The sequence below is a fragment of the Eptatretus burgeri genome, chromosome 11, assembly GCF_056783735.1.
Source record: "Eptatretus burgeri isolate ZD-2024b chromosome 11, Ebu_testis_v1, whole genome shotgun sequence".
NCBI lineage: Eukaryota > Metazoa > Chordata > Myxini > Myxiniformes > Myxinidae > Eptatretus > Eptatretus burgeri.
The window spans coordinates 95,091,733-95,118,115 of NC_140971.1; the positions used below are offsets into that span (position 1 = coordinate 95,091,733).

Genomic DNA, 26,383 nt, shown 5'->3' on the forward strand with positions numbered 1-26,383 from the left:
GGGACCACCTCAGGTTGACCCAAGGAGATCACTGTCTGGTGGATGACACCCTCAGCACCACCCCCTCACAATCCCACAATCTGACCTGGGAATGTTACCCCATGGTTTCCCTCCTGTCGTCAAAGATTGGGGTTCCTGAAGGCTTTGCCCCAATCCCGTCATCCGGTGAGCTGCCTTGCGAAAGGAAGTACTCCCATGGAGTGGGTCTTCCGATTTTTTTTTTTTTGATTTTTTATTTTTTTATTTTTTTTATGCTTCTGGCATGTTTTGCGGAATGAAGGGTTTTACAGTGGCCAGAGTGCAAATCCTGCCACCAACCTCCTAAGAAGTAACCCAACTGCAGGAGGACGTCCACAGACACAGTGGGGCACTAGATATGGATGGCCGTTGGCTCACAAGGAGCTCCTCCGCCCTTTGACAGGTTTTGTTCTTCAACCTGTTGGGTATCCATAATCAAACACCCTCCTCACCAAGAAACTTGGTGGGGGAGACGGTTTAGTCGCCACCGGATACGTATTTACTGTTACCTTGATACGTACTTGTCATTACCTACCGGATCAGGTGCAGCCTTGCGGAACTGCCAAGTACGTATCTGCTACGAAGTGAATCTTTGGGGAATAACGTCCCGGCTAAGCTCGTTTGTGAGCCATGCTGGATCAATGAAGGAAAACACGAAAAACGAGCTGGGAACATTTCTACACAGGGCATTTATTTACAACCAAAGCGAGGAAAGGTATGTTGCACAGTGAATGGGATTTATTGGTATGTATCGCAGGGAAATAAAAGCGAGTAATTTGTGGGGTGTGACAAAGTCAAGCAATCTAAGAAAAGCAGACACAGAGCAGAGTTATCCCATATATCTGTTTAACGACCTCTCAGTACCTGGCATGGTCAGCAGACCAATGCAACCCAGAACACTTAGGGAGAGGTATGTGGGAGTAATGCTGCTTTTGTCTAAAATGTGGGAATGGGAGGTGTGGTGTAGTGTGACATGGAGGTGTGGCGTTGTGCAAGAGGAAAATGTGAATGGGAGTCGGTACATTCTCTCCTTCAGTGCGGCCCATAAAAGAACAGTTGGGCTTCGCCCGCATTGATGCTCTATTATGCGTCCACAGTAGATGAGGTCGATGGAAAGAAGGATGAAAGAAATAGATGTGTAAGAACAAAGTCCCTATCCTATCTGTGTAAATGTCTGTACCTATTGGGGATGGCTCGAACGGAGCGGCTCCACATCACGGCAGTAGCGTGCGATCCCCCCTCCCCACTTGGTTTTGGGGACTTGCAGCGCCTTTCGCGCTCTGCACCAACCAGCTCGCTGACTGTCTGCTTGTCGATCCCATCCAGCTCCGCATTCCTTCGGCGGCTGCACCGACAACCCCGAACACAAAGGCAAGCAGCAGGATCGATTCGTGCAGGCGAGCAGGCTGACTGGAAGAGCGACTGACCCAAAAGAGCGGAGGGTGAAGAGGGCGAAGAAGCGAGCGAACTGGCTCTGCCCTTTTTATGACCCCTGGTGAAGGGAGGAGCAGAGGACAGGATCTCGATGAGCCGCAGGCAAAATCCCGCTCCCTGATTGGGCCACAGCAGCCGTAGCCCCGCTCCGCCAGGCCTTGGAGCCAGAAACTGGATCGGGCACTCGACGACCTTGGCATGGATCGGAGTTCCGAGCTTTGCATGGGGTCGCAGTCTTCGGACACGTGCTTCGGCCCCGAATGTGTGCTGCTTTTCATTCCAACATGGAATTGCGACAAAATCCCTGCGATACCCGCAGGTCCCTCCACGAGCCGCAGCACATGTCCGCGCCTCGCCTTATGCCCTGGAACAGTTCAACCCACGTCCCCTCCTGTTCTCTTGAGGTTGCAGTGTGGATTTGATGACCATGGGGCAGTTACGGCAGTTTTAGAGCAGGGCGCTCTTGTCTTTACATTCTTCGTGAGAGGTGGTTGGGATGTGGCATCCGCAGTGAGTGTTGATTTCCATGTGCCATCCATGGTGAGGGCCAAGTGCCACGTGGTGTCCATGGTGAAGGCCGAGTGCCACGCGGCTCTCGTCGTGAGATGGTGAATAAAAGTCGGGATTTAGCGTGGGTTGTGGCGGGGATATTTTCCCAGTTGGAGGAAGCGCTTGCAGTGAACATGATGAGGTGAGGTGGTGGTTATGAAGTGGCGTGCACATTGGAACGGGGAATGGGCGCGCAGACTCCAACAGAATGATGTACAGGTGTGCTGTTGGCTGGATACACCCACAGCTCGAACATGCTGGAAATGCTCGTCGCGTATTCTCCTTCTTATTTGCGTGGCGTGCATACTTGCTTGCATGGTTCTTGTAATGGAAAGGAAAAGGTCATTGGTTACAGTGGAGGATATAAGAGACATAAAAGACCTCACTATAAAGAATCCCACACAATGCTTCTTTCCCCTTTTACTCACGAGACATATGGAAGGAACTAACTGAGACGTGTACTCTTGAAATGACTGCCTTGGGATCGCTGTATGCTGTGTGCCATTGCCTTCGAGGCATGCGCTTTTACAGAACCACAACTTGATTCTAGTTTTGTATTTTTAATAAATTTTATGAAACTTGGAGAATGTTTTTTTCACTTGGAAGTTTGCGTTACCATGTGCAAGTAAAGGTTTTTTGTTTGTCATTCCATCTGCACACGTTCATGATATGGGCTGTTCAGAAAAGTGATTGTAGTCTTTCATACGTGTGAGCCTTTTATTGCATCAGTGACGTCTCTGTTCCAATCACTGCCTCCTTTGCCCCTTCTGTTTTGGCAGCAAGGTGCTTGTGAGTTTGCTTTGGAGCTCTTAACACAGGAACTGTCCTTGCCAATGGAACTGCTCTATGTGACCTATTTCGGAGGCGATGAGAAGGCTGGGCTGCCGGCAGACTTGGAGTGCAAGAAGATATGGCTTGACCTCGGGTACCATTTTGTGATTTGTGTTTGGACTTTTCCATCCCATTGTTTCCTCATCCACATACCTTAAAAACAAACAAACTTTTTTTGGGGTGTTGAGGCTTGTTTAGGAGCGAGAACACAGAACACGGACCACAGTGTAACAGAACAAAAAGAACAGCAGAAAGAGTGAGGGTGGGTTTGGGGGGACACCAACAGTAGGTTTGAGTTACAAAATATATTGAGACTTGGACAAATAATGGATATGGGGAAAATGAGGGGAAGGGGAGGACACACGGAGTGAACAAGATGGACACAGCCGCAAACTCTCGTTCACAGAAGTGGAACTAAAAACTGGAAAGCCAGAAAGAGGTGGGCTTGGGGAGGATTAACGTGGGGGAGAAAAGATCATGGTTGGTGGAAAGGGGATGATCTGAGCTGGTGGTGAGCAGCTGTCTTGAAGATCTGGAGGGAAGAATGAGATGAAAGAGAATGTGTAAGTTGATTCAACAGGTGGGAAAAAAGAGGAACAAATGAGTGGAGGTGAGCAGTGATTCTGGATTGTGAGAATTTCACCAGAAGGAGGTTGTTGGCAGACTTTGTGCACACTGCAGAAACTTTTGGGGGAGGAAAGAGCAGAGGGAGAGAGAGAAGGGAGAGGGAGAGAGACTGATGACTAAATTCAATTGAATAATAATGATAAACGTCATGGGTCGGGGTCAGGTGTCCAATCAAAGCGGGGTTGCATCAAAGTGGGACGTCTTGGTACCCGGTCATCATTTCTAGCAGTTATAATGTGGTAGTTCTAATTATGTGTCTCATCAATTACGTAACGCACCAGTACACAAACACCACAAAAAATACACCGCACAAAGCAAGTCCTGGCGAGGTTCTGCAATCTCTGACTGCTGTTTTCCTTGTAAGATTTGTTCTACCCAGTTCCTCGATTTGACCTTTCTGCCTCTTGGGCGTCCCTTTCCACTTTTGCCGTCTACTTGACCCAACATGGAGGTTTTTTTTCTCACAAATGTAGCCAAAGTACGACGATGAATGGCTGTCGACGCTGCCAAGTAAATCGGTGTTATGAGAAACGCCCATTCCCTACAGACTTCAAGTTGGAGGTGACCATCCCAACTTAGTGGACCATTTTATTTGTCCAAACAAGCCTCGGTGGTGTAATGGTTACATTATCCGCTAAGAGTCTGGGAGGTCAGCGGCTGGAACCCCAGCCAAATTGTACCAAAGACTTAAGAAACGGTACGTCTGATTATTTGGGTTGTCCGTCCGTGCTTGCTTCCATCTTACTTCTTTCTTTTTGTTTGTTTCCACTATAATTGTGCACCACTGAAGGGATTCTGACCAAACTTGGCACAAGTATAGACTTTCATAAAGATGACCTGACTACCTCTGCCACCAAAGGTGAAGGAGGGTATGTTTTCACCCCTCTCTCTGTCTGTCTGTGTATGGGATATCTCAAAAAGTTGTGGATGGATCTGGATGAAATTTTGTGGACAGGTTCGTGTGACACGGACGAACTGATTCGATTTTGGTGAAGATCGGGATCCTGATCCGACGACTGGAATTTTAAAATGAATCTTCACCATTGAGAGATTGGGCCAAAACAATATATAGCACGATATCTCAAAAAGTTATGGACGGATTCGGACGAAACTTGGTGGACACGTTGGGTGTGTGACGAGGAAGAATTGATTCGATTTTGGTGAAGATCTGAATCCGGATCTGATACGAGAATTATTTAATTTTTTTCATTGATTCTTCACCATTGAGAGATGGGGCCAAAAATGATATCGTCATGTATAGCATGATATCTCATAAATGTATTGGGCCCGATATGTTCTCGTGGCGGAGGTATGCCCTCAATTGAGTGTCCCAGTTACATTTTGCGTTCAACAGGTCAAAGATCATGTGACAGTTGAAAATCATTTTGCAGACCATAACCCAATTTAGAAGCATCTGATGTTATCTCTTATACTTATCTATCTTTCCTCCCTCTGTTCCTCTTTCTCTTTCTCTCTCATTTGACCTTAAATTAAGAACAAACATAACACTGGTTTGACCCCTAATGTAGACAGAGGCCTGTCTATCAACTCATTCACATCCTTCTATTTTCTCGTTCTATTTGCAATGCTTATAGATGGTGGCTACAGTTTGAGACTTCAAGGTATACCTCATCGATTGAGGTGATTAAAATTTCTTCTTTTTTTTTTCCCCCAAAACTCAAACGAATGACTTATTCGTAAATGATCACATGCTACAATTTTCTGCCACCTTCATGGTGTGAGATGCATTTCCTGGTGGTTTGGTGAGAGCAACAGGATAGGATTTGTGGGAAAGTGTTGCAGCAGGGAGAGATAGAGCGACTGAGGCTGTATTTTTGAAGACGTTTCTTATCATTTAGGCCTTTCTAGTGGAGAGCCTATCATCGGCTTGCCACTGTATTTTGATATTGAATACGTAAGTTTGATTATGCTATTCCAGAGATATTGAGAAACTGGATTAAACAATCCAGAAATGTGATCTGTTTCTCCCCCTTTAAAAAACGATCCTTATTTAACCAAATTGCTACAACCATCACCGAAGGTGGATGGACGTTGGTTTCACATCTGTTTGTTTGTCTCTGTCTGTGTGTGTGTGTGAGCATGATGTCACAAAAAGTTGTGGATGGATTATGACGAAACTTGGTGGATGAGTTGGGTAGGTGACAAGAAGAAGGCGATTTAGATTTTGGTTGAGGTACGGATGCAGACCCGGCCTATCAGTGGGATACACCAGAGTTGGTGTCAAAGCCACCCAATGCTCGCCTGTTTATACATTTATCATTTTTAAAAGAGTAGTCTAATAATTAGTATTTTTTATAAAGCATTGCAGTGAAGTATAACTATAAAGCAATATATGTATTTGTATATTGTAATCAGTAACAAGAGCGCAAGTAAGCACAATATATGCCCTAACAAGAAGGTATATACAGAATTGTGCCACTACATGGAAAACAGCATCCTGGTTGCCATGGCAACCACTTTAGATGACGAACGTATGTCACGACACACCGTCTCCACAATCTGTACCTATGTACCAAATATGAAACATGAAAGTTGAAAACTTTGGGAGTTAGAGTGCGGACAGGAACGGATGGAAAACAGCATCCCGGTTGCCATGGCAACCACTTTAGATGACGAAGGTATGTCACGACACACCGTCTCCACAGTCTGTACCTATTTACCAAATATGAAACGTGAAAGTTGAAAACTTTGGGAGTAAGAGTGCGGATAGGAACGGACGGACAGACAGTCAACCGGTATCACATAATACGCCCTGATATAAATATATATCGGGCGTATAAAAAATAGTGTGGGAGATAAAAACATTAGAAAGGAAAAAATAAGTTGCATCAAAAAATTTAACATTTTCACGCTCACGCTGACGCTCACGCGGGGTTATCGCTATAGCTCTCTGTTCTTCGAACAGGCGAGCTAAAAATGTAAACTGTTCAGCCTGGCAGAGGTATACACTCTACCGAGTGCCGTTCTAGTGGTTCTCATGAGATTGTCTGCTTGGTTGGCAAATGTCAATGAAAGTCAAGCCATTGCTGATCGACAATTTGATGGTACTTGTAATTGATGGCTATAGTGATTGATAACCACACTGTATTTCTTTTTAGCTTTGCAGAGGATCACGTGCTGCCTGGAAGCATGAAAGACAATTTTTGGGAAATGGGTGACACCGGACCTTGTGGACCATGCACGGAGATGCACTTCGATCGTATTGGTGGACGCAATGCTGCACATCTGGTGAACGAAGACGACCCCAACGTACTGGAGATCTGGAACCTGGTGTTCATCCAGTTTAATCGGTACTCGGACATGGGGACATAACCTCGTTTGATGTACCCAAATCAAATGTTTCTCACCACCCTTCGTTGAAGAAATGATACGTCAGTTACGTATTATCGGTATCTTGTTAATCTTTTTTACCGCTGACTCGCATTGGATACCCTATATTATTTATTTCACTTCAATAACCTCCAGAAACGTTAACTTGCATTAAGATGCGAAAAATAACTCGTTTCCATGATTAAAATGCTGACGTATTTCCAAGTTGATTTGAAGTGCATGTGCATTGATTGCAATGTAAACTCATAGGACCAGGAACCCGAATATTTCATTTACTTACTCGCAGACTACTCTTGTTCCAAGCATGCAACACGTTCTTCTGACACATACCTTTATTTCGGAGGTGTATAGGTGACTGACAGCTCTGTATATGCAAAAAAAACAACAACCCACGTTATGTGCATGAGGCAAAAACATACGTACTGCTTATAATTCAAAACACCTAACGACACTGGAAAGCCTGGGGACAGGAATACTGCACTGCTAATGGTGGAGACGTGTAATACCCTCCCCCACCTGGAGGTGACGCTACACGATACACATTTACGTCGAGAATTTGCATCCCCCCTCAACCCCCAGCACTCCCCAAAGACCACCGGCAAAGATAAAACACCCCGATACATTAATTGGGGTCATGCTGATCCTCTGTAGCAAGTCTGGGTGTAATTGGGCCAGAATTATCGGAGGGGTATCCCAACAAACAAATACACACACAAAGCAATGCACCAGACTTCAATCGATTGTGGATGAGGTGACGTGTCGGCACATTACGAGTGACAATAACCTTTTTTTTGTTTTTTAAAACTCGGACAAGTTCAACTTTGAGCTCATAAGGAAAAACATAAAATGAAATTGAGTGCCAGACGATGTTTACTTGCATCCCGGCCATTGGCATAATCGTTCGATCGTCCGCCCTGAGTCTGGGAGGTCGGCGGTTCAAACCCCGTCTGAGTCGTACCAAAGACTTTTAAAATGGTATGTACTGCCTCCTTGCTTGACACTCAGGATTTAAAAGGATTGAGCACGGGCAGTCAACCGCAAGTTTGTTGGAAGAATGAATTGCACACAAAGAAAAGGTTTTTCTGGTGATTATTTTTGTTTGTACAGTCAAGGCTTATGGGAGAGCGAGAACACAGAATGGATCATGACGCAGAAAGAGAAGGGGCAAATGCCAACAACAGGGCCGAGGGACGGAGACTGAAATACGGAAGCAAAACATTTTTTTTGTGGGGAGAGGGGGTGGTGGTGGGTGAGGTTATTCGGAGGGATGGTTTAGCGGGTATAAAAAAAGGTCTTCGATGGGGGATGATCTGAGATGGTGGTGAACAGCTGTGTTGAAGACCTGGAGGGAAAAATGAGATTGAAGAGAATGTGGAAATTGGTTCCACAGGCGGAAAAAAGGAAAAAATCACGGGAGGTGAGGAGTGATCCTGGATTTAGGTAGTTTCACCAAAAGGGTGCTGATTGTGGACTGTGTGTGCCGTGCAGAAACCGGGGTTGGGGTGGGGTTGGGGGAACAAAGCATGGAAAGAGCAGAGGGTGCAAGACCACAAAGGAGGTGGAAGAAAACAGACCACTGACCTGTCTGAGATTGGCAAAGTGATAGGCTCACACACGCAACCTTCATTGTGGGAGATTCCAATAGTCTTCGAGGCCATGGTCTCAGGAGGTCAAGCTGAGCAAGGTGTGAGGCAGTGGCGTCAGCCCAGAGGGGAGAGCAGTACTTCATCAAGCCGCGGATGAAAGCCTTGTCGGTGGACAAGAGTTCTGGTGAGCCAAGGAAGGATTTTGCAAGATAGATGCCCAGTCAGCAACTGGCTTTGGAGACCAACTTGACATGTGGTTTGCCCAAGTGAGATCGTGGCTGAGAGTGAGACCCAAGGGTTTGAGTGACTGAACTTCTTCAAGAAGGTTGGTAAGAGGACTGTGTACGGTCCTGAGACAGACAGATAGACAGAGAAACATTTTTGAAGGTTAAAAGACATATTCCAAGTGTTTGGCAGCTTGTGATTTTTGTCAAGGTCTGAAGAGAGGGAAGAGGCTGCAGCCTGTCTGTCTAAAGGGTGAGGGATGTCATGGCAGTGGAGTCATCAGCAAATAGATAAAGAATATTTTCCAGTCAGAGAGATCATTGATGAAGATCAGGAATATGACTGGGTGTAGAACACTACCTTGGGGGCACTCCAGCCTTCGCAGGTGGAGGAGTGTGAAGGTTCCGTTGAGTGCCGCACATTGGCTACGTGAGTGGAGGAAGTCAGTGAGCCACATGTGTGGAGTTGGCTTTGGATGCTACATGCAGAGAGTTTGCAGAGCAAGACGGGATGCCAGATTGTATCGAAAGCTCAAGATATGTCCAGACAGACGGCCGTAATCGGTTTTACAAGCATTCCAAGTTGGTTTTGTTTTTGCCTCATTTTACTAAGTGATTGCCATCAACATTAATAACATTCTGAAATTGGCCTTTCGAGAACGCATCCTGACACGCAATGTCTTCCTCAGATGCTGCAAAAGTGAACTTTCAAACGTGAACTTAGCATTTGTCAAAGGATTTGCAGAATAATGTATGATGTGCTGTTTTGCGAGCTCTTGCTATATTTGATTTTGAAACATAAAATGGCATGTCTGAGATTTGTTTAAGTCTTGTTGTCCAAAACGATGTCGAGCACAGAAGAGGAGTCGAAAGGTCTCATGAAATGGAAGACCAAGAAGGAACCCGAAGAAGTAAAGAGCAAAGATGGAGTCATCAGGAGGAACCTGGATAGGATTCGGGTTTCAGCCGCTACTCCCACAACCCTCAAACCCATCCAGGCACGGATGAATTCCGGATGAATTCTGATGAAACGGATGAATTCTGCAAGAATTCATTCACTTCTCCTTCGAGAGATCGATAACAAAAGGGAGGAATTGAGAGTAAAATTGATGAAAGAGAAGAAAAAGCAAGAATGAGAATGAATAAAGAGAATTGTGAAAATTTTTTTTAAAGAAATATGAAAGGAACAATGAACAAAGAAGTCAGGAAGAACCCAAATAGATAGATTTCAGAAGTTACCCCTCCCCCCATCCCCCAGGCTAAAACGCAGCAACATGTGTAAGCTACTAGAGGTCCGTAAGTAAGTTATCTTTTAGCCTCAACAAACGCGGTTTGTTGTCGGAACAAAAATAAAATGAAATTGTACTTCCACTCGTTCAACATGAACTGTTTTCCCCAAACATTTGATGGCTTCCCCTGTCTTCAGAGGAGGTTTCATAGGTTTATTTTTTTTTAAATTTTATTTCAACAATGATATGATGCTTCATGTAACTGGGATTATCCCGAACACGTAGTGAAGCCGGGTTGTTACTTGTATCGTGACAGGGAGCCTGATGGGAAACTGCTCCCTTTGGCGAAAAAGAGCATCGACACCGGCATGGGTCTGGAGCGTCTCGTCTCCATCCTGCAGGGCAAAATGTCGAACTACGACACCGACCTCTTCCTGCCATATTTTGAAGCCATTCGCAAGGTGATGTGTCGACCCTCGTGTGAATCATGTGGTTGCTTCCCGTCTGCATTGCTTTTGGAATGATTCCAACTTCGTAATGGGGTCGTTGCTGCTGCCGTCGATTGCTCGAGAAACAAATCACGGCTTGAAAATGTCCAGACTCGTCTGTTGCTTATTCCTGCTCCGAACAGACGTGCAAAGGAATTGTTCAAATACGAGAGAGTTGTTTTTATTTATAATCAATTTGAATGGTTTGTCGTTGCATTTTTAGCCTTCCACACTCAAAAAATATTAATCTCATCAGGTTTTGAGTTGGGTGGAGGGAGGAAGGAAGGAGTGTTAACGAGAATGGAGATTAGGTGGGTGGCTGTGAGGGTAAGGAGACAACGTGGGAGCACGTGACATCGAGGTTTATCGGTTCTCATCACCATCCGCTGGTGTGGATTGCCAAAAGGCAAACCCTGCAGGAAATTACTCGACCACATTTCCTTATCAACCAGGTGGTTGAGTGGTGTTTATGAGAATCTTGTGCAGCAGAGGTTGGTCCTGCATTTGTAAAGTTGCAGAAATGAAATAGTGTTGGGTGAGAAATAGGGGTTGTTTATTGTGTGGGTGGAAAAGTAAGAAGAGTTTGTGTTTAGAACAAATATCAAAGTGGTCTCTGTAATCCTTTCTACACGCTGCTTATAAATTGGAATCTCCACATTGTTTCCCAGTAATCGGCACGTCACCGGGTGGTTCGTGTTATTTTTTTTCCTTTGTTGAGAAGCACGTTTTGATGGAAAAGGCATTAATGTCGCCCTGCTGTCCAATTAGTGGTATTTTGGAGCGCACTAATTTGGAAGGAACGAGCAGGGTATCTGTCTCCGACGAGTCCATCGAGGCCTCACTTCAAATGGACCTTTTTCGGAGTGTGTTCAGAGACATGACAGAAGTAAATGGACACCATGATTTTAAAATAATTTATTTATTGAACATTTTAAGAACATTTGATCCATTTTAATGTATACACTAGTATTTTGTAGACTTGCTATTTGCAGATTTCAATGCTTTTACTCTTTCAGGCACAGAACTAACGAGCTCCAAAACTTTCTCTTGTGGGATTTCTGCCCAGGCTTCATGCAAAAGGTTTAGCAATTCTGCCCGTGATGTTGGTTTCCTGGACTTTTTCCGCACAGCTCGATCTAATATGGCCCAGAGGTATTCAATGGGATTCATGTCAGGAGACTGCGTTGGCCATGGAAGCTGCTTGATCCCATTTCTGTCCTGCCATTCTTTGGTGATTTTTGCAGTGTGGCATGGAGCTCCATCTTCCATGAACAGTGTTGTTATTGACCACCTGACCAGTGGAGAAGATGGGGGGACGTTCATCCTCAAGGATAGAAATGTGTGTCATAGTGTTGATGTTGCCAACACGCTCCACAAGCTCTGACCCACCAGCGCTCCAGATTGCTCCCCACACCATCACTGAAAAACCACCGTGTTTGACAGTTTGTTGTAATCGGTTCAAAGAGAACTCTTGACTGGGAAGTCTCCAGACCCATACACGTCCACTGTCAGAAAATTGAGGAAACTTGGACTCATCTGAAAAAATGACAGTTTGCCAAAACTCCAAGGGTCTGTTGGCCATCTCGTCAGCCCACTTCTTTCTCCTTTGAATGTTGGTTGGTCTAAGAAGAGGTTTTCTCCGAGCTGCTCTCCCATAGTAGCCCAGTTGATGAAGGTACCGCACGGCAGTTCTTCAGCTAACTTGGAACTCCTCTGCAACATCTGCTTAGCTGCCTTGCAACGGGGAGTTTTCTCAACGGACCGCTTGACAGCTCGAAGACATCTTTCTGAGGGCCCAGATCGACCAGAACGGGAAGCTGTGGATTCCTTGCCTTCGCCGGTGAATTGCACAATCACCCGATTGAACGTAGAAAGCGGAATGCCAAGGTTCTGAGCTTTCTGACGCTTGCTGACTCCACATTCCGAATGGCCAACAATTCGTCCTCTTTGAAAATCGGAAAGTCTGTGTGCTCCCTGGGGTCGAGGCATAGTTAATTGGCATACAAGACCCAGTAACTCGTTTCTGCAAAGAAATAGTCGAATATTAGTACAAATTGCTGAGTAAAACTGCGTTATACAGATGAAATGAAGAAATTTAAGGTGTCTATTTACTTCTGTCGTGTCTCTGTATTGTTAGAAACAGGAATTCATCGTGAAATGATGTCGTACATGTTTACCTTATATAGACAAAGGTGGTCCGCTCAGAAGAAGAACTATCGTTGTTGATTAAAAATGCATACATGTCATGCATCGTATGATACTTGTGAAGTCCAAATAAACAATAGTTGTCATGGAAACAGTAATTTGGTGATTCCAAAATTTGGACTGATCAAGCGTTTTACATGATGGAGTGTTGTGCAGAGGAAATTAGGTTTTGATAAATTTTATAATTGTGGCCTAATAATTGTTTTGCATGTGTTTGGATGGCATTGACCTTAACCTTGACCTTTGACCTATTTTGACCAGATTTTATGCACAGATACTACACATATGTGTAAATAAGCTGTGTCGGTTTCAATCTGATCTTGAAAAATTCCTGAGGTTTGGCAATAATAAAATGACAAAAGAAAGAAATCCCATTTCATTATAATGGGATGAAATTGTTGTCATGGACACCGTTTTCTCTTTGCCACATGGGGCTTTTCTAATGGTGGCTTTTTGATTATAGCTGGTGACCCTCAAGTGTCACCGCAGAAGAAATTTTTTGGGGTCTAAGGGTTCTAATGGGGTTTATAGGGTCTACAGGGACTTGGGGTCCTCAAGGCTTTCAAGGTATTAAGGGATCTTCGGGATGTGAAGGGGTCTAAAGTTATAGAGGGGTCTGGAAAGCACACGCATGCACGGCTCCTTTTATAGCATAGATTAAATCAAACCATCTCATGAAGGTTTTGTATTGAGGTGGTGTATGAGCATCGTCCAGTGGTGTGTAATGCTACGCTGTGGTTTAACCTCTTGCCGTATCTTGCCAAACCACAGTTAACTTTTTTTGGTGGTTTTCTGCACGATGCAAGCACAATGCATTTGTTATTGGGAAGTCCGACACGAGGGTTCAAGGTTACGCTCTTAGATTTGAGTTGTCCAGTTTGGGTTTGGGGCTGGCTGGATGGCTGAGAGGGACGCACACTCGCCTCTAAGCTGTCTCGCTTGGGTTTGAATCTCGGCCCAGCTTTAGACTTATCCTGGTGTTTCACAGGCAGGTGATTCATTAATGCGTGTGCCGTCCCACGGATGGACGTAACACCGGGCCTCCCATCTGCCGACATTCGTTGCTTGGGTTAAAGATCCCACGGTGCCTTTCACGAAGAGTAGGCAAGCTATCGTCGACACCCTGAACAACTTACAAATCCCTGCCCTAACTCCTTCAAGGAAGGCAATGGCAAAACACCCCAGCATAATGCTTGCCAGGAAACTGCTTTAACAGCACCGACATTCTGAGTATGATAAATCAGAATCAGAAGTCTGAGTATCGTTTTTGGCCCAATTATAAACCGTCAGATTTGTGCTTCAGCTGCATGGCGTTGCATCACAAAGTGCGCCATCCCTCGGATGGACCTTAAACTGGGTGTTAAATCTACAGTACTTGCATTAGTCGGTGAATAATAATCACACAATGTGTTTTGATGAAGAGAAGGTGAGTTATTGCCAACAGCCTGGTTAGATTCCAGCCCGAACCAACAGGGGGCATTGCATCACCACAGCGGCAGGCTGAGATCCAAACTGATTCTCGGTGCAATATGCAAACAAACACAAGCTCTTGGTTCAAGTTCTGTGACCTATGCCCGACCTTTTATCATATGTTTGATTTGTCGTGGCGTGTTTACATACTTGATATCCTGAATATTCATGGACCATCCTTTTATGACATATTTTCAACACAACTACTTGTCCATGGAACATATCTGTTTGTGATAACAAGACTCAATTTTATTAGAGCACCAAGCCTTACAGGCTGCTCCCCCGTTGATTTGGTTATGTTTATTATTTTAAAAATATTATTATTATTGTATGTCATCATTATTATACTTCCGCCACCGTTTTGTGGGTCTATGCCCTTTTAAATTCATTTTCGATTGAACAGCTTGAGCGATTGACACAACATTTTCACCAAAGGAGGGACCACTCACGCAGAATTTTTTAATGATGATTATGTCGTCAGTGAAGTGATATCAAAATTGACCAATTACTGCACCGTAGTCCAAGAAGGAAGCCAAGCAACACACACACACACACACACACACACACACACACACACACACACACACACACACACACACACACACACACACACACACACACACACACACACACACACACACACACACACACACACTGTACTGGTAAGTACTTACAAAACTTATTACATTTCAAGTTATAACCATCACTTATGAACAATTTACTGATTTCCCAACTGCCGGATCATCAGCTGGGAACCGTTGATCATCGAAGTTTCGATCCTTTCAGCCCAGAACCTCTCCAAATGGCGGATCCACAACCACGGTCACAATTCCACATCGGTGGATTACTCAACATCAGTAGACCCACAACCTCAAAGTTGTGTCCCGACAGTCAGTGAACACAGCAATGTAATATCCTAATTCAAACTTATTTAATTATTACTTTTATTTAAAGTATTACTATGTATGAATAATGTTAATCATCCACCCTTTATAATTTATATGATAATACATTAAGTTATAAACACTTTGCCCTGTAGACATGTCCATTACACAGAACCTCCATCTCACCATCGACTCAAATTGTCGTACAAACATTCAAATTGTCATGAACAACCGATTTTAATATGCTGCACTGTGTATCGTAGCAACCAACAAGAAATTATATTAATGCTTATTTATAATGTATTTTATAAATAAAATTTATTTATTATCTTTTTATCTAAATGCCTCCATTATTTAATACCATCGATTAATAAATAATATATATATATATATACAATAATAATTAAAGAATTTACCTCACTAAAATATTTAATTATCCTCGCCATAGGAGGAGGTCATTGCATTTGTGTCCGTTTGTTACTTGGCGAAATCTTCAATTTTGTCAAGTATGTTGGTCTGTTCCGTTTGTTGGTTTGTTTGTTTGTTTGTCTGGTCGTCGACAGCCCAAACGGCTGGACCAGTCGTTCTTAAATTTTTACACCTGATAGGCAATCCACCTGAGACGGTCCGCGTCCAAACCCCGTCTTAATCGGAATAAAATTCGCGACGTGACGTCGTCACTCAATGTGAAAACACATTTTTGGACACACCTCAGTGACCGGAAGTCGTAGCGACTTCCGGTTGATGCCAAATTAAACTTCATTCAAATATCTAAATGATTACTAAATGCATCTTATTACAAATTACGCATACTTTTCGCAAGCGTATGACGTCAAAGTTTTGCCTATTGACATAATTTAAAAAAAAAATTTACGCTCGTGTGCAGCCGAAACTACTGAAGCAATCGTTCTCAAATTTTAACACCTGATAGCCAATCTTGCTGAAATAGTCTGGGATCAAATCACGTCATAATCGCACTTAACGTCACGACGTTACGTCAAAAAAAGGTGAAAACAAGCTTTTGAACATAACTCGGTAACCGGAAGTCGTAGCGACTTCCTGTTGATGCCAAAACAAACTTCAATGGAAGATATAAATGTTTTAAAATGCATGTTAGTACAAATTATGTACAGTTTTTGCAAGCGTATGACGTCAAAGTTTTTAACTATTGGCGTGATTTAAAAAAAATTATATTTCATCACGTGCCTTGATGGAGCCAATCGCGAGACCCGTCATGGAGGCATGACGAGAAAATAGTGTATTTACGAAATTACAATACATTAAATGGAATAATCTTTAAATAGTAACGTGAACTTTTCGAAACTTTAAAGCAAATGTCCGAATATATTTAAAAGTTCATTATAGACACTCTCAAAAGGAACCCTCAATGCTAAGATGTGTACAGGTGTTTAGTATTTAAGAAGATCCGGATCCTGTATATCAAAGAGCCGCGTGCCGCGTCCTAAAGGTTTTGTCTTCAAAATGAAGAAGAAGAAGAACAACAAGAACAACGCAGAGCTCTCTGAGAGCCAGCGTTCGCTACACGAGACGCGGCTAAAATTTTTTTTTTTTTTTTTTTTGTATACCTTGGTCGAGGCTCGTATGAGAGCTAACACACAACTCACAGCAAGGAGGCATGAGACAAGAGGGGCGGGAGTGGAAGGGACAAAACATTGGGGAACAGACACAGGTGAACTGTGGAAGGGAGAGGGATGGGGATGGGACGGGGAACATGGCGAGGAGAAGATGGACATTACAGGGACTTTCAGGAAGGAAAGCAGGAGAATTGAAGGAAGTGGGCTTGGGTGGATTATCGGGGGTAGAAAAGATCGAGGATTTGGATGGGGGAAGATAAGAGGTGGTGGTGAACAGCTGTTTTGAAAGCCTGGAGGGAAGAATGGGAAAGAATAGAGTGAGGAAGTTTATTCCAAAGGCGGGAAAAAAGAGGAATGAAAGAGTGAAGATGAGCAGTGATTCGTGATTTTGGTAGTTTTACCAGAAGGGGGTTGTTGGCGGACCTTGAGCGCCCTGTGGAAATGTGGTTGGGACAAATTGCAGAGAGAGCAGGGGGGGCAAGGCTGGAGAGGAGTCGGTAGAAGACAGAAAGACCACCGACCAACCTGCGGTGATTGAGTGAGAGGCCCAAAGACTCAGCTTCATTGCGGGAGATGCCAATGATCTTAAAAGCCCTGGTTTCGACAGCGTGAAGTCGAGAAAGGTGGGAGGCAGGAGCACCAGCCCAGAGGGGAGAGCAGTACTCCATCAGGCTACGGACAAAAGCTTTGTAAGTAGTCAGGAGCTCAAGAGGGCCGAGGAAGGACTTTGCACGACGGAGGATTCCCAGTCGGCGACTGGCTTTTGAGGCAAGGTTGGAAATGTGACTTTCCCAGGAAAGGTGCCAAGTTTTGGGGGTCATCTCAGGATAAAATCGTCCACAGAAAGAAAAAAAAACATGACTTCATCGATCACGTGATTCGGCAGCCATATTGTTTAAAAAAAATACCTTCAAAAACTTCTCTGAAGTGGGTGAGCAAATAGAGGTGAAACTTTACACATATGACCACCTATCCATGAGGAACAAAAGGTTCACACATGATATCATTGGTCACATGGTTTGGCAGCCATGTTGGATTTACCTGAAAACCTATAAAAATACACCAATATGGATACAAACAAACACGACATAATAGTGACCGAAGCTTTTCGTGCTGCACTCTTCAGGGTAAAAATCGCAGCTAGTGAAGGAGGAAGTGAAGGTGCGTGCTTATATACGCGTTTCAATAAGGTGGACACTTCATTCACTTGCTGCGATTTTTACCCTGAAGAGTGCAGCACGAAAAGCTTCGGTCACTATTATGTCATGTTTGTTTGTATCCATATTGAAGTTCTGTAGTACCAAACATCTGTTTATTTATCAAAAATACACCACTCAAAAGAAGTCCTGGTGAAGGTCTGCAATCTCTGATTGTTCTTTTTCTTGTTTAAATGATATTTTATCAAATATAATGCAAAAGGAACTTGATTACATGAAAACCAACCAAACTTAAATAAAAGGTGACGATGGAGTCTAAAGACATTCTCACAAGTCCTGGTCAAACAATCAGCCAAATATCCTTTGTTTAACATGATGGAAAAAACCTTCTCAGCACGTTCCACAAAATCGTCCTTTACTGAACAAATTCTTGCACATCTAAGTATCTGAGATGAAAAGACATTGTAACCCATTTTAATTGGTATACTGCTACATGGAAAGATGTGCAAGACTACAGGGAAACTTAAATCATCAACTTTATGATATACACTTGTATACTAAAACCATTCTGTCAAACTGTTTGGCACTGTATGGCAGCCATGTTGGAAATAGGAAACCTTTGGCTCTCTTTCAGCAATTGCTCCATGGAAAAAAAAATTGAAACTTGGCACATGTCAAGTACTCCCCATGGGGAATATGTGATTATAATGATGACGTCATCAGTGCCTTCATGGTGACGTCATAATTGGATACATTAAGCGCTTTATCCAATCAGAATGAAAATTCTTGATAAATTGGTCATCTATTCTGGATAAATTGGTCGAGAGAATGAAGCTGATAATGTCATCGCTTATGCTATCAATGCAAAACTTTACAAATATCATCCAACACCATTGCTGCATATAGTTTTTAAAAAGATGACATCATAATTCATGTGGTTTGGCAGCCATACCGGATTAAAAAGAAAAATGCTTAAAAAACCTCCTCCAGAACGGTTTATTAGATCGATGCGAAACTTCATGCACATGATCTACGAGCCTTGAGGAATGTAGGGTGTAAATATAAACCTCATATGTCACTTGGTTTGGCAGGCATATATATATATATATATATATATATATATATATATATATATATATATATATATATATATATATATATATATATATATATATATATATATATATATATATATATAATACTGTGTATATATATATAATATATTTTTTTTTTTGAAGAATAAACCTTTCAATTTTATGTTCTCCAGAATTCACAAACATCATCGGCATCGGTCACATGGTCTGACAGCGATATTGGATTGGTTTTTAAAACTTTTTTAAAAATTCCTTCTCTTGAACCGCTTCATCGATCGACACACAACTTACACCAGCGTTTCTCAACCTTTTTACCCTTGCGGAACCCTTGAAATAGTTTCCATGTCTCAGAGAACCCCTGCATAAAAATTATTATATACCATTATTAATATCTAGCTCTTTTATATTTTTATCGTAGTTCACGTGGTAAATATAATATATATTTTTTGGATACCTGGTTTAAGGAAAAAATGACCCCCTTTATGTCAAATTTATTGGCAATGAAAAAAAAACATACTGCTCGTTTATGAGACCTCACACCGAGGTTTTAATTCACACAAAAAAAATCTTTTTTAAATCAAAAAAAAAAACACACCTCTGTAACTTGATCAACAAAACAAATAAAGCTGAAGCAATAAAGGTAAACAGAAGAACTAACCTTGAGAGAGAGACACTTCGTGCTAGGAAGCACAGAGAAGATAGATGGACACCGTGCATGCGTCCCGTACTTGAGTCAGTCACTCAATGATACAAGAATCCGCCGCGTACAGGACGTCCACTAACCAGTGAGGGCGGTTTCACACTGGCGCCATATAGACATCGTTAAATACATTCCCTATGGTTGTTATAATTGTAAATAATATAAGAGGTTGAAGCCTCTATTATAATAACCAAGGAGTTTCCAACAATATGCCGTATGTGTATAGTAAAATTACGAATATTAAATCAAACAAAAACTACTCAAAAATACATTAGCCTATTTATTACTGTTTCTCACGGGACCCCTAGCGACCGCTTGCGGAACCCTAGGGTTCCGGGGAACCCCGGTTGAGATACACTGACTTACACGTATGATCTTGTAGTCAGAGTAGGCCGTGGGTTCACAGGATAAAAGGCAGCTTGAAATTGATTTTTGTGACCATGATCTTGGAACTACTCAAATTTTGTATGTCTTGTAGCTGAATAGTTGCTGAATCTGTAATGACTTGTAACCTCGACAATCCTGCATTTTTTTTTTTTTTTTTTGTAGACCACTGAGCAGGGCTGTTGGCGTCGAAAAATTCACATTTGTAGCATTTTGCCCATTTTTGGGAATTAGCTGTTCCGTAATTTCAACTCTTACCACAATGAATCTCATTCAAGACACTCATACTTAGTTCCAGTTGATGTAGTTTCATAACTCTGACATGATTAATGGCTGAGATATAGGTAATGAAAATTGGTGATTTTCTTTAACCGATCTCATGTTTCATGGCATTTTAGCAGAATTGGCAAAGCTGCCACTCCGCAAATGTTGTTCCTCTGGATATGAAACTTCAGCATTACAGAGACATAAACATCTAGTTTGTGTATATGGGATTACACTTTCCTACAACCATGTGCTACAAAGTTAGAGACTCCCAAAGTAGGGTCAAGATTACTGAGTAGCATGTGCTATAAAAGACGCATTGTGCCTTTAATTTCCCCACTCTACCATCCTGAATGACTAGATCAGGTGGCTGACGTCCTCAACAGTGAAGTAAAATAAATGGCAAATTCATCGCCCGTTTCTCCACCACTTTTCAGGTAACTATTATTCTTATGGAGGCAGGTGTACGTAGGGCCAATATCAATGTCTGTGGTGGGGAGCTGCGTTCCTTGTATATCCTGCTTTTAATTTGATACATCATCAGAGAAGGAGTGGTCTTCAAGCTTCATTATTTTCTCAGTAGAGAAGGACGCTCAGCTGACTGTACTATGGCCATTCCACCATGTTGAGTAAGAATCCTGTTTGCGTGATGTGTGGTGCCAGAACCTGTGACTTTTTTTTCTCAGGAAAATGTATATTGTCCTCGAGTTCGACCAAGATAGTCTTTTGTTTGTTGACTCCAAATGGGATAACCAGACGTTGATCCAGCTGAAGTTGAGCCAACGCTGTTTTGAAAGACAAAATGGTCGAATGTGATGCATTAGTTACCTGAACTGACAATGCATTTGGGAATATTTACACTGAAGACCTTTCCTTCAACTGTGAAGTCCTGAAAAAGTTAAATCTTCAATCAACGAATATCAATGATTGATCTATGTGTGTGTGTGTGTGTGTGTGTGTGTGTGTGTGTGTGTGTGTGTGTGTGTGTGTGTGTGTGTGTGTGTGTGTGTGTGTGTGTGTGTGTGTGTGTGTGTGTGTGTGTGTGTGTGTGTGTGTGTGTGTACATATGGGGTTTCAGAATGTGGAATGGAGTCCTCCCATGGTGTGTTCAAAGTATCCACCTTCATTTTGGGAAGGGGTCACAATTCATAGACCAAGGTGTGAAGTTTTCTGTTTTCAAAGTTTTGTGTCGAGGGCTCTCTTCAGGATCGTTACTGAGCCCAGGAGGGCAGCCAACTGTAGTTCGTTTGTCGTGATATTCCCAGGGATGGTTTTTCATATCTCTGTGAGGGTCTTCATCATCACTGGTACAATTTTGGCATTCTTCAGCTTCCAGGAACTTTTCACTTCATGCTTGAGGTCTTGGTATTTTGTCATTTTATTGATTTCTGCATCGTTGGTCCAAAATCACCGGTATTAACACCTCAATTAGCAATGCCGTCTTCTCTGGTTTTTTTTTTGCACCTAAGTATGAAATCTGGTTGCAATGCTTTGTTTTTGATGTTCACGCTCGATGGTATCATTAGGTCGTACATGAGTGGTCGGTACTTCCATGTTTTCAGTGATTGCTTTTGGTTCATTTTTCTCAAATTTTCTGGAACTGGAATATCAAAGTTTTTGTAAATGTGCCAGCGGATTACTTTACAAACTCTGTTGTGTCATCGTGTGTACAGCTGTTCTGACAGGTTTTTTTTTCTTTTTTTCCCGTGTTTAGTCATTAAGCGTCCTATATCATTCTCTTTGCTAATCCCACCTCCACCCCCCACTTGTGTTTTTTTTTTTCTTCCTCTCCCCCAACTTTCTCTTTCACCTAATAAAATGCAGCACTTTCCTCCCATACCTCTGTTGCTCCCTCGCTGTCTCTGCCTCTCTATGTGTGTCTCTCTTACACACACCCCTCACTCCCACAGTGAATAGCAACATTTAGTGAGTGAGGTGTCCCTCTCCCCACCTCCCCCCTGGCTCACCCTTCTTTATCCTAGATGCCTCCCCTCCCCCTCACCCTTTACCTGCCTCCTCTCTCTCTCCCTCTTTCTACCCCCCCACCCCCTTTTATTGTCCCCATCAGCGATGCGACAGGTTGTATTTGCTAGTACTCAATAAAAAATGTCAACAAAAACATACCCAGAGTTCATGCAAGTAAGTGATTTCATGTGGAAATGGCACAACAAACGAAAGCTTAAACTGAACTGTTCACTGATTAAAATCATGATTAAGATCATGTGAGAAAGTTTCAAAAATTCATGTAATTCCATGATATCATCACACATCTAATGGCTGGAGCCTTCTTTCCCTCCACGAAGTCATAGTTTTGCATATTTGTCATGTCGTTTGTTGAAGAGGGAGACAATTTGGTGGTTAATGACCTTTCCAATTAATTACACTTTTACAAAACATGTGGAATGTCTTGTCTGCATCAGTCTCCCCAATGAAAGAGAAAAGGAGAGTTCAAATCGGTTGAATTTTTCCCACCATGATCGTTCAAACAAGATCAGTTTGGTCGGATTTCAACCTCACTTACACGGATCCTGAACTTACCTTTATTCATTACACACAGTCTTCATTCATTATATGATGTAAGATACCCTTGCCATCCTTTTTCTATTTCTGTTTCGGCTCAGCCTGTCGTCCTTCTGTGGTCGGCAAAATGAGTACCAGCTCACCGGTAACGAGGGCAACTGCATCAGCGGCACAGCAACAACGAAACAACAACAACAACAACAACAACAACAACAACAACAAGGCTTCACGTAGCTTACCTCAAATTAAATAATTATTGGTTATAGTACTTTACCTTCGTAGATTATCAATAGACAGGCACCAAGCAGACAGTTTTTGGGTTTTTTTGACCAAGTGACCTCGGGCGTTGCATCGCTGGGTGCTGCCATTTTGTGTGATTATCCCTGTTCCCCCCCCCCCCCCCGGCCCATCAATACACTGCACTAATTCAGAGTTGTATGTATGCACAAGCTACTAAACGGCAGATCCATTAAAAAAAACTGCATTTCCCACATTGAAGCAAAAACTTTTATATTTTGCACCCGTAGCTGAACCTCAAGCATCTTTCAACTATATTTTTTATGTCATCTGAAGATTTCCTTTAAAATAGGAATAATTTTCAGATGAAAATAGTCGATCTTTGCAAACTTGGGTTTTGAAATTGAACTTCTGTTTCAATGTGACGTTGGCATTTCACGCTGCATCCTCAAAGTGTGAGAGTAACACTGAAACATTGCCAGATCATTTGTGGAAGAAATGTGGTGGAAGGGCTCCACAAGTGTTATGCTAGTTAGCGTGTCATCTGTTGATTATGTATGGGGGGGATGGGGATGGGGATGGGGATCTCCCCTTCACAAGAATCGCTCTTTGCATACCTAATACATCGATGACATTTTACGCTTAAGTCTGGTGGTGTTTGCAGGGGACAGGCGTGAGGCCGTACGAGGGCAAGGTCGGAGCAGAAGACGCGGATGGTTTGGACATGGCGTACCGCGTGTTGGCCGACCATGCTCGTACACTTACTGTCGCGCTGTCTGATGGCGGGCGGCCAGACAACGTCGGCAGGGGGTGAGTGTACATGCTCGGACTCGAGTGTGTCTTGAATTCATGCAAAGAGGAGCTGTTCAAAATTTGAGACTTCTTTTTCTGTTCTTGGCTAATTAATAACGAGTTACTCCCAAAAGCATCCATATATTTTAAGTAAAAGAGCTATTCAGCGAGATCTGGACAAGGTGTGGTGCACAGTTTCTGCCAAGGGATGTTTATTTCTGAAGGGGATTTTGGAGGGGGTTGGTGTGAGAGGGGGGGGGGGTGGAGGTTCATTTTGGTTTCAATCCTGCTATTTGATATGCAACTGAAATGATTATCTTTTCAAGGTTAGATCACCATCCTTGCAGTAAAACAGAATGAAATTTGAGTTTTGAAAGTAAAATGCAACAGGTCAAGATTATTGGATCTTCATCATGATTCGTATTCAATTGAATCCTCTGTTTTGTTACCTCCATCACTGAAGGTGGAGAGAGTTTATGCTTTCACCCCATCTGCCAATTTGGCTGTATATTTTGTTTTTGTCTGCCTGTCTGTCTGTCTGAGCAGGATATCTCAAAAAGTTTTGCACCGATTCAGCCAAAATTTGGTGGCCAGGTTGGGTGTGCCAAGGATGAATTGATTCGATTTTAGTGACTATCCAAATCCGGATCTGGATACGAGAATTTTTTTTTTCCAGTAATTCTTCATCATTGAGTGATAGGGCCAAAAACGATGCATGGGATCATATCTCAAAAAGTTGTGGATGGATTCAGACAAAACGAGGTGGATGAGTTGCGTAGGTGACAGGAACAAGCCGATTCGATTTTGGTTTAGGTCCAGATCCAGATCCAGCCGGTCGGTGGGAAACAAAATGTAATCTGTGCAGCCTGGCAGAGGTATGTGCTCTCCCGAGAGCCGTTCTAGTTGTGATCGTTTTCTGTTACAAGCCTGAAGGTACATGATTTGAATAATACATTACCATGGAATGATTGTGAAATTTTGACCAAACGCGAGACCACAATTTTGTTGTGCGTAGAAAAAGGACGTGTATTGTACTTTTAATTTAATTATTCTTTACAATAATGAGTCTCATGATAGAGCAATGACATTATTATTATTATTATTATTTTTCCTGTTTACTTCAATAACAAACATTACTATTTTCCTTAATCCACTCCATGTGGGATCTGTTTTTCTCGGAGGAATATTGACTGCTTCATAAGCCATTAGATTTTTCCACAGTTTTGGATTTATAAAGAAAATGGAACTACGCTGGGAGTGGAGAGTTATCAATCTTTTCACCAGTTATTTTCACGTTTCCCTAGATACGTGCTTCGCCGAATCCTGCGGCGTGCTGCCCGATATGCCATCGAGAAGATGAATGCCCCCAAAGGATTCTTTGCCTCACTGGTAGATGTCGTGGTGGAAAATCTGGTGAGCGTTTTGCCGTTTTCATTACAAAGGCACTATTGTGTCGTTTATTCCTTCCAAAGCACTTCAGTGGTTGTTCATCTCAAGGACCATGAGCTCATGGCATTTTACCTTTTCGTTTCTTTCCAATAATGGTTGTTGCACGTCATTTTTGTGATTGTTAGAAAATAAGTTTTCCGAGATAGAAGTGATTTTTATTACCTTCGCATTCTGCGAAAGGTTATGTTTTGGTCGGCGTGTATTTATTTATTTATTTATTTATTTATTTATTTATTCATTTGTAATCTTGTGATTCGTATTACTCAAAAAGTATTAAACCGAATTGCATGAAATCTGGTGGGATGATTGGTTATTAGCCAGGAAGCATTCGATTAGATTTTGTGATCGTTCGGGTCAAAGGTCAAGGTCAAGGTCACGAAAAGGTCAAAATCGTCTTTTTACGATAACACGGTCAATTTTTATTCAGTTTGCATGCAACTAACGCCAAAATGTTCAGAATTCAACGCCTCATCTTGTGATATGCAATATGACACAATGACTCCCATACTCTTGTTAGGGGTCAAAGGTCAGGGGGGTCACGACCTTGAAAAATATGCGGTTTTTGTCATAACGCGGTCAATTCTTGTCCACTTTACATGAATCCAGCACCAAAATGTTCAGAATTTAATGCCCAATCTTGTGACACAATGACGTCACAACACATGTCACCGGTTGGGGTAAAATGTCGGGGGGGGGGACAGCCCTTGAAAAATATGCGGTTTTCGGCATAACCCAGTCAATTCTTATTCGATTTGCATGAAACCAGCATCAAACGAGATTACCTTCTCTTGTTGAAACGTTGTATTCACCGAGCTTGCGAGTGAAGACTCGCCAAAACGACGTGAGTTGATTGTTGTTTAGTCCGTAGCCCCCGAAAGTCGGGGGGGGGGTCATGACATTATAGATATGTGGTTTGTGTCATAAGACCATTCATATGAAACCAGTTCCCCACACTCATACCAAGAACAAAAAAAGTAGTGGCGGCGAAGGTATGTGCTCTATGAGTGCCCGTTCTAGTTACCTCTGTCACCGAAGGTGGACTGAGGTTATGTTTTCACCTCTGGCTGTTTGTCTGTTTGTCTGTGAGCAGGATATCTCAAAAAGTTATGGATGGATTCAGACAAAACTTCGTACACAGGTTCGGTGTATGAATAGGACAAATTGATGAGATTTTGCTGAAGATTCGGATACGAGAAGTTTTTAATCCTTAAAAGGATTCTTCATAATTTAGAGATAGGGCCAACATATATATATATATATATATATATATATATATATATATATATATATATATA

General features: G+C 42.6%; 1 protein-coding gene across 3 annotated transcripts in view; it reads left to right on the top strand.

Annotated features, from left to right (window-relative positions):
• Positions 1 to 26,383, top strand: part of AARS1 (alanyl-tRNA synthetase 1) — a 143,419-nt gene that overhangs the window by 45,460 nt on the left and 71,576 nt on the right. For all 3 annotated transcript variants that reach the window (XM_085847472.1, XM_085847474.1, XM_085847471.1), the window contains exons 4-8: positions 2,781 to 2,926; positions 6,579 to 6,770; positions 10,166 to 10,310; positions 23,512 to 23,657; positions 24,944 to 25,052. In XM_085847472.1, the coding sequence (XP_085703598.1) occupies positions 2,781 to 2,926; positions 6,579 to 6,770; positions 10,166 to 10,310; positions 23,512 to 23,657; positions 24,944 to 25,052 (738 nt within the window). The remainder of the gene's footprint in view (positions 1 to 2,780; positions 2,927 to 6,578; positions 6,771 to 10,165; positions 10,311 to 23,511; positions 23,658 to 24,943; positions 25,053 to 26,383) is intronic.